We start from the raw sequence: 9861 nt of genomic DNA, 5'->3' as shown, positions 1-9861 counted from the left end.
ATTTTCTGTTATTCATGCTTTATAGAGATGGATTTTCCTTATTTTAGAAGGTTATCATATCTGGTGACAGGCCAGAATAGTTTTTCTAGATTCATAGCTGTAAGACTCCTCTTCTTATTTCTGCAAATTACTTATAAATAAGAGATTTTTGTGCCTTCTGCTTTCTCTGGTCCCCCTTTTTTTGTGTCCAGAATTTCTTTCCCTTTACTAGCCATATGAATTTGAATTCTACTTTTGGTAGACTTAGTGTAGAATTCTGCTCTTCTAGGAGGAGCCTGGTAGGCTGCAGTCCATGGAATCACGAAGAGTCAGACACGACTGAGCGACTTCACTTTCACTTTTCACTTTCATGCATTGGAGAAGGAAATGGCACCCCACTCCAGTGTTCTTGCCTGGAGATTCCCAGGGCTGGGGGAGCCTGGTGGGCTGTCATCTATGGGGTTGCACAGAGTCGGACATGACTGAAGCAACTTAGCAGCAGCAGCAGCAGCAGCAGGAGTCAATTTGGTCATGCATTTTTGAAAACTCTGGGGACCCATACATACCTGCATAGTCTAACTTTCCTTAGTCTTTCTATGTTAATCTACAAAGTAGGTGCTCTATACTCCTTTCCCAGTTTGGGCAGTTAATCTCAGACCTGTGCTAGGTTTCTATTTCAAGGATGGATCTTTCCTTGCATAGGTGAGTATTTGCTGGTGATTCCTTGTTCTCCGGCTCAAAGAAAATCAGAAATCTCTCCTTTGCTCCCCTCTGTTACTGCTACTAATTGATGCTTTTTATTGTTCCACTTATATAGGAGTACGTCAAGGCTGCATATTGTCACCCTGCTTATTTAACTTATATGCAGAGTGCGTCATGAGAAACGCTGGGCTGGAAGAAACACAAGCTGGAATCAAGATTGCTGGGAGAAATATCAATCACCTCAGATATGCAGATGACACCACCCTTATGGCAGAAAGTGAAGAGGAACTAAAAAGCCTCTTGATGAAAGTGAAAGCAGAGAGTGAAAAAGTTGCCTTAAAGCTCAACATACAGAAAACGAAGATCATGGCATCTGGTCCCATCACTTCACGGGAAATGGATGGGGAAACAGTGGAAACAGTGTCAGATTTTATTTTGGGGGGCTCCAAAATCACTGCAGATAGTGATTGCAGCCATGAAATTAAAAGATGCTTACTCCTTGGAAGGAAAATTATGACCAACCTAGATAGCTATATTCAGAAGCAGAGACATTACTTTGCTGACTAAGGTCCGTCTAGTCAAGGCTATGGTTTTTCCTGTGGTCATGTATGGATGTGAGAGTTGGACTGTGAAGAAGGCTGAGCACTGAAGAACTGATGCTTTTGAACTGTGGTATTGGAGAAGACACTTGAGAGTCCCTTGGACTGCAAGGGGATCCAACCAATCCATTCTGAAGGAGATCAACCCTGAGATTTCTTTGCTAAAGCTGAAACTCCAGTACTTGGCCACCTCATGCGAAGGGTTGACTCATTGGAAAAGATTCTGATGCTGGGAGGGATTGGGGGCAAGAGGAGAAGGGGACGCCCGAGGATGAGATGGCTGGATGGCATCACTGACTCGATGGACATGAGTCTGAGTGAACTCTGGGAGTTGGTGATGGACAGGGAGGCCTGGCATGCTGCGATTCATGGGGTCACAAAGAGTCGGACAGGACTGAACAACTGAACTGAAGATATTCTATAGTATTTTGATAGGCTCTTTACATTGACTTTCTCTCTCTCCTATGACTGGTTAAAAATCACAGAACTATGTTAGAATTCCCACCTAATGGGATTAAGGCTTAAGTGCTGCACCTTCACACTATGACCCACTCTGTGCCCATTCACATGTGTGCTCATTCATTCTAAGAACATCTGTATTTCATAATACAGGTGGAGACCAGGCCTTGGCCCTGAGGGTTTGCTATCTAACCAACAAATCCATGCATTTAGTTTTCTAACCAAAATAATTCTTTCTCATTCAAGAGATGCACTTGTACATCTGTTACTTATTTGATATGCTTTTCCTTCTCTCCTACTCACTTCACAGTTTTGGTTTAGCAAATATATTGGGTGAAATGAGGAAAATTATATAGACCAAAATAGTAGGAAGTGCTAAATTGTCATTAATTAAATAGCCAAGTGTCTTAGAGAAAGAAATAGCCTTAAGCCATTTGTGGCTGATTCTTTCTAAGGTTGCCATAATTTTGTTTCTAATAGACAACTTTCTTTGATGTATACAGAATTAAAATAATTTATGTCACCAGAATTCAAATAAAATTGATTATACTTGAGAACACACTATTGATTATGTCTATATGTGGTTGAAAAGTTAAGTAATATATAACTTTTTAATATAAAATCCCAACTACCAAGCAAGCACTCATTTTTTTTTTCAAGCACTCATTTTTAAAAAGAATGAGCTACTGGGAAAAAAGGCTAGGTATTAAAATTCCATATTCTGTCCTAGCTTCCATTATATGGGATAAAGTTGCCTACTGAAAATAGTGGCTCTTACAATGCCAAGGTTATGTAGAGTGGGGAATAAGGTAAGGCAATCATTCTATTTTTTAAATTCACCCCACACCCTTAAAAAACAGACCCAAACCACAACAAATTCAAGTGATTATGGTCAAATGTATTCTAGTTCATTGTTGCCTAGCTTTAGGTTCACAACTTGAGAAACCTAAATTTTCAGATGATGGAGGGAAAGACTTGAATAGGAAGAAGGTGGAAAGAAATTTTTTTAAAAAGAGAGAGATTCCTCAACAGGATGAACTTACAAAGGGCAAGTGACTCAGCAAAATCTTCACATGTAAAAACTTCAGAAGTCTTTACATTTTGCATTCTGGCATTTCTCTACCCATGCCCTAAACTATCCCTTTTCAGCTTTGACCCTCTGTTTTCTCTTCTGTCCTTTGTTCTTTCTCTCCTTCCCTTCTTTTCTCCCTCCATCTTTGTAATGGATGGAAGCTACTTTCAGTGACTCACACTGTAATGCCCAGTTTGGGTTATAAATAAACCTTCTGCAGCTTCCCTGATCCTGGAATTCCTCTTGGACAGAATGATTATCCATACAAACTCTCTCCAGCTGTGGCCAAACAGATAGCTCTATTCTTTGGGCTCAGCTAAGACAAACCCAATGAGCTTATCCATTACATCACATGTCCACTTCATATCCTTCATTGCTCTGCAGTGGGTTAACATCTTAGATCCTTTTAGTTATGTCTTGCATTTTTTTAAAGTTAAGGTATGTGTAAAATGTCAAAACACAACAACAAAGTAACAAGACATGTTTGGATGGAAATAATTTTTAAATTAATAATTTTCATTACCATAACTTCTAGAAAACACAGTAAGCGGGGGCTATGAAACTGAGGGTAAATGTTCTGAGAAACTTTTTCACCTGGACATCTATCATGGACCAAGTGTGCACACTTGTAAGCAACTGGTAGCTGACAGTGCATTTTAATATTTTTACAGAACAGTTAAATTATCAAAACCCTGAAGATGCAGCATTTTCCCTTTCTTTGCCTAGGAATCTGTTTTGGAAGCTAATTCAATGATTACTACTAGGACATGGAATTTTTATATTCATTTGGTCCTGATTTACACCAGTATTTTTAAGACTGCCAACAAGAAAGTCCAGAATTTTAGTCAGCCAATATTCCACAAGAGACAACTGTCTTTTATTTTATAGCTTATGAATTTGGGGCTTAATATGATTTTCCACTAACAAGTTCTGTACCCCCTCCAGAGTGCGAAAGCTGGTGTGTAGATCAGCAAAGTAACACAGAACATATGAGGCAAGTTAATATTAAACTTGAAGAAAAAAATATACAAATTATATTGTTTACTTAGGAAAAAAGCACTCTAGTTGAAAGGGCTGACATATGATTTATTGCAAACACTTAACCAGCATGGTCACATTTTTACTCTCAACTCTACTGTAACGGTCATTTGGAGGTGGTGCAGCACAGATACTGTATTAATAAAGTCATCAATTAAAAATCCACTAGATGTTGGTAAGGAATAGCACTAAATATTTCATGTCTTCTGTTTTTATTAAATGTTTAGGAAAAATGCAGAGTCATGTCCAGAATGAGTAATAAAACCACAGGCAAATAACTTATGGAAGAGTTAGATAGATAACTTTTTAAGTGTAAATAATGAAGAAGCTGTCTAATTAAAAACAACAAAATGGTCTTTGTTATGAGAAATAATTCTGTTGCCAAGCAAAACTTCCATGTATAGTTATATCAGGTGAGTGTATGCTCCTCAGTTCTGTCTCATCACAACAGAGATTTGGGGTGACGGACAATAAAGCCCTTGGTGCGTCACAGCTCTCGGGTCCTGGACAGACTGTGTTACAGCTCTTAGACAAATCAGTGTTACAGCTCTATTTTATTTAGAAAATAGGGGGCAAATCCATCCTCGAGGCGTGAGGGCATGTTTTTACATGTTTTTCCCTCCCCTGGGCCTGCCCTATGTAAACCGGGCTAGCCAGGACTGCTGTCTGTTCTACCTGAGGTCCTCATTCCAGTCCTCAGACCTTCCTTTGTTCAATTTTCACGGGCTTTTCCCTTCTTTGTCTTTTAGCCACCGCCATTCTGGACTCCTGTTTCCTATTCTAACTACCTAACAGTTAGAGGAGGAAATCAATACAGTCTTTCTTCATATGCTCAAAGAAATCTTTTGAAGGAAATCAAAGAGAGAATAAACATTGGAATGCTGAAATAACTGTTATTATTATCTTTATGCAAAACTATGAAATCTTCTTCCCAAGATGCCAGAGAAAAAGAGAGACAGGCATTCATCTTTTACTATTTAATTGTTCCATACCTAAATCACTTTCCCTAGGATTCCAGCCGTCTTAAAAAGCCTTCGTGTTTCATACAACTTCTAGTATCTAACTGATAAAATCAGCATAGGAAGCCTCAGAATTATTTATCTATAAAACTAGATATCAAACATGTCATCTTACAGTGTTTCTCAGCAAAGACACACTAGTTATTTCACATAACTTTACGGATGAGGCCTACTGAAAGAAAACATAAAGAAAATGTTTCTCTAGATGAATCCCATAGTAACTGCTAAGAAAACCACACCAGATGCCCTCTAGATTTGATGTTAGACCCCTAAACTCTTTCAAAGCCTGGACACGTTACCTACTATGGATGACTTCTGGACAAGCCTCATCAGGATGTGCTCTGCTTTCTTGGAAGGGATAAGAATCTCCAATGAATTCCCTGGTTTATCAGACAGAAAGAGATAGCAGTATATACATATATGAGCACCAAACTACACCACTATATTTCTGAACTAGTAGCTGGACAAAACAAAATTATTTTAACCATGTTGACAAGCTGCTATATCTAATGACTCTTAAAACTAAATATAAATATGAACAAATGGGAGAAAGACTTCTGACATCTATTATTTACTTTTATAATAAGAATATTTATATAAAATCATTAAAATATGTTGCTAAATTACTATATGAAATTTATTGCCAGCAAATAACATAATTTTACCTTTTAAACTGACATTGAGTGGATAAATTATTTCTCACATAAAGTTACTGTTTGTAGAAGAACATGAAGAATATATTCAAATTAATCTTCAAAGGTTAATGTCTATATCTGTACCATGTTACAAGATCATTTTATTTTTAAAGAAGGCCAAGGAAACACATCTTTGGTGGCAGGCAACCACACACTTATTGCTTTATCAGTACTAGCTCTTCATTTAAAACATGCATTTCTGGTTCATTTAATCACGAATAAATTTGTTTTATTTGACACAGAGTTATGACAAATTTCACTCTTAAGTTCTCATCAGATTTCCAAAAGACACCCTACCACATTCAAATTATGGCTAAACTCCACAAGTGTGCTTTATGGAGGAAGTGGAGAAATGCATTTCCAACTATATCAGATCTGCAGCCAATTGCTTCACTTTATAACTTGTTTATCCTTCCAAATTTCCCCTCTCGGTTACTTTCTGTCCTACACTCATTCTTTATTCAGTCGTTACTAATTTTGCTTTATAAATAGCGGTATAATCAGCAGTAATGTGACTAGAATGCAGTATATTACATTTCCATTCTTTTTCATATAAACATTTTGGCAGTCAGTCAAGTTCACTGTGACCTTTGGAAATCTAGCCATACAGAAGACCAGGTATGGTAGAATATACACTACTTAATATATACAAACTTGAATCCTGACAGCAAAACGTAGAGGTTAAAAGACAGAGTAACTTATCATCAAGACTGAAATAAATTTGACAAACTTAAATGAGAGGGTTCTAGAAACCCAGACTAAATTATACCCCTCACTCGTGGATGAATGAACTCCATCTCAAGGAGCTTGCTTTGGAATGTTCTGTCCAGTCATTCGTGACCAATGGGGAGCAGGTGCTTGATATCACCATTGTTTTATATTTCAACTCCATCTGCTGCTTTAGGTTCAAGGCAAGAACCAGTCAAATGTGTCCCCAATAACTCTCCATCTGACAGCAGTGGAGTCATGGCAGGGGTCTGTGCGGTCAGCAGTGAAAGGGATGGGGAAAAACTGGGAGTCATGTCTTCTGGCAGAGAACTGTGATGATAGCTAATGGGGGAGTGTGGGTATTTCTGAAGTACCTGCCTTGAGGTTATGGCTGGCATTCTTGGTGGAACTGCTTTAATCCCAGGTTGGGCTACTGCTGTTATCAAAGGGGGTGGAAAAACAAAATAGTTCTTCTCTTTTGGAATGCCAGGCACATGGAAATGCTCATCCTTTAGTTTTGCAATATCATTAAATACTGAGGCAAGAGGTTGGAATTTGGGTTCCCAACTAAGGAGATAATCCCAGGGATATTTCATCATGACATCATGATCAGAGTCTTTCTGGGCTGAGAGAGCTGCACATCCTGCTTCCTGATCACTTGAAATAAAGACAGTCTCTTTTCTGACATCAGCCTGGATGCCAACTTTTACCTCTCTCTTCTTCAGTGGCTGGGGTAAGACATTATTTTGAACATAGGTCATGCCACAGCCCTCTCCTTGATCTCCTTCCTCAAACATATGGCTGGTTTCTGCTGTTCCAGCAGTGACTATCACATCAGTTCCCCCAGACAAACAAGAGAGCTGGTCTGAGTCTCTTGGAATCCCAGAGTCTGGCACCCTGGACTCCTGATTACTCAAGGTTGAGTCAGCATCCTTTCTGTAAGGGTGTTCATTTATCCTCTGGATTTCCTTATCTTCTGCAGTCTCTCCTTCCACAGAACAGTGGTCACTGGAGTTTGAGCGCCTGTACAGATGTGCAGTGCCCTTCTCCGTGACTCTTATTAAACTCAACCATCCAGGCGTGCAGTCCACAGGCACTGCCTTATCACCGCTCTCATTAGTTTTCTGGAAGGGTTTCAGTGCACTGGCATCCCTGGTGAGTCTCAAGTTAATATCTAAGGATGATGATGTTTTCTTTTCTTCATAATTATTTATCACATCTTTTTGTTTATGTTTTAAAATCAGTACAATTAGAATGAAGACAAGCAACAGAAGCACTAGAAAGGAGATGGTGAGACTGATCGAAAAGCTGCTAGCTGATCCTGAGGAATGTTTCCCTTCGGAGGAAAAAGACACATTCACAAAAACAGTACAAGATGTAAACTTGGAGTCCAGTTTGGGGCTATGAGCAATTATCTTCATTTCGATGGTGTCTTCTTTGCCGACTTGACTTTTTACTGGGGGAAGTGCTCTACTCAGATAAATATTTCCATTAGTTTTATTTACTGAAAAGAAAGGAGATGGAGTTTCCAGGGAGTAAAGGATGACTCCATCAACACCAGCATCTGCATCTGACGCTTCCACTCTGCCAATCAAATGTCTTACATGGCTGTTTTCTGGGAGGTTGAAAAAATATTGATCCTGACTGAAAATGGGTTCAAACTCATCTATCCCTTCAACATCCACCCAAACCATTAAGGAGGCTGTTGAGCCACCCTTGTCTTTGGCCTGAACTATGAGGCAGTATTTGTTGTCATTTTCATAGTCAAGGACTTGCTGAGCACTAATATCCCCTGTTAAAGGGTCAATGAGGAAGAGGTTATGATCATGTGGCATTTCCTGAGGGAGAAGACAGGGTGATACAATAGAATAGGTCATGTCTCCGTAAGGACCTGCATCAAAATCCAAAGCATTTACGGAACATATGGTGGAGAAAACAGGCAGATTTTCAGGAACAGCACAGTTCAAGTTTGGGAACATAAACTGAGGTGCATGGTCATTGTCATCCAGGACATTGACAAACACAATTGCAAAAGAAAAATGCTTCCTTTCCTCATCTGAAGCTTGGACAGTTAAAATGAATTTTATTGTTTCTTCATAATCTAGTGGTTTAATCAAAGAAAGAACTCCAGTTTTTTCTTCTAAGCAAAAATGCTGCTTCTCATTTCCAGAGGTTAAGTAGTAGCTGACTTCTGCATGTGAGCCCACATCACGGTCACTTGCTGAGACCACAATGATGGGACTCCCTGGAGGGGTACTTTCCTTGATGTGGGCATAATATTCCAGACTGCTGAATGCAGGTGGGTTATCATCCACATCGAGGACTTCTATTGATACAGTGGCTGAGGAACTCAGTGGAGGGCAGCCATGGTCAAATGCCAGAAGGACAAGCTCATGACTGGCAGTTGCTTCTCTGTCCAGATGATGAAGCAACACTAGATAACCAACTTGCTTATAAGAATATTCAGAATGAATAAAACTAGTTTCCACATGGAAATTGTTCTGTGAATTACCACTGATGATAGAATATTCAACATGCGTGTTTTCACGGGCCCAGTCATGGTCAATGGTTGAGAAGGTGACAAGTGTACTTCCAACTGGAGTGTCTTCACTTAAGCTAAGATTATAATATTCTATTGCAAACTCAGGGGCATAATTGTTCATATCTTGTATTTCTGTCTCCACTAAGGTAACAGCCTTCAGGTCAGGAAATCCACCATCACTGGCTTCAACAAGAAATCGAATTGTTGATTTTTTCTCCATAAGGAAGACAGGACTGATAGTAAATATTGTGCCTGAAAAACAACACAGCCTTACAATGTTGTGAAATAAAATTTGTCTGATCCTCTTAGTCAGCAAATATTTACTAATATGTAAAGTTATCTGTTAGATGTGTCATTTAAGTGATAACCAAGGGTAACCCTAAATAGAAAGCTTAAATTATTATATTTATACCTCTGTAACACTTAAGATTCAGAAATATTCATGGCGTTCACTCAATTAAATATGTGTGCTGCTTAAAGGTTATTTGCCATAATTTTTTTAAAAATTCATTTTTGTATGGTAAGTTGTCCCATTACTACTTTTTAAGGAAAGGTGGCTTCCCAGGTGGCTTAGCAGGTAAAGAATCCACCTGCAATGCACAAAATGCAGGAGATATGTGTTCTGTACCTGGGTTGGGAATATCCTCTGGAGAAGGAAATGGTAACCCACTCCAGTATTCTTGTCTGGAGAATCCCATAGACAGAGGAGTCTGGAGGGTTACAGTACATGGGGTTGCAAAGAGTCAGACATGACTGAAGCAACTGAACACATACACATCCTTATGTGAATAATGCATAACCCACTTTACCATCAATAGAAACATGCATAGAGACATTCTGGCATAAATTTCTGGAAATACCGGATGGTATTCATTCAAGTCAAATGAAAGTAGTAGATATAATAATGCAGACTTAACAACTATCGCTTAATTCTAGATAGGTCTTTCCTAAAGCTATGGGTTTATTCAGCTGGTGGATTTTCCCACTATTGATGAAATATATGTAATATATTTTATCATTTTTAAATCCACATTTTGAAATATATGTA

The 9861-nt window shown here is 38.8% G+C and overlaps 1 protein-coding gene across 1 annotated transcript in view; it reads right to left on the bottom strand.

Annotated features, from left to right (window-relative positions):
• Window positions 1-584: 584 nt before the first annotated feature.
• The window catches only part of DCHS2 (dachsous cadherin-related 2), a 349005-nt gene continuing 339728 nt past the window's right edge, over window positions 585-9861 (bottom strand). The window contains exon 20 of the mRNA XM_060400925.1: window positions 585-9065. Within this exon, the coding sequence (XP_060256908.1) occupies window positions 6439-9065 (2627 nt within the window). The 3' untranslated portion in view covers window positions 585-6438. The remainder of the gene's footprint in view (window positions 9066-9861) is intronic.

Source organism: Ovis aries, chromosome 17 (genome assembly GCF_016772045.2).
Source record: "Ovis aries strain OAR_USU_Benz2616 breed Rambouillet chromosome 17, ARS-UI_Ramb_v3.0, whole genome shotgun sequence".
In the NCBI taxonomy this organism is placed as follows: domain Eukaryota; kingdom Metazoa; phylum Chordata; class Mammalia; order Artiodactyla; family Bovidae; genus Ovis; species Ovis aries.
Note: the sequence above shows the minus strand (reverse complement) of the source record. Positions and strands in the feature narration are given on the sequence as shown.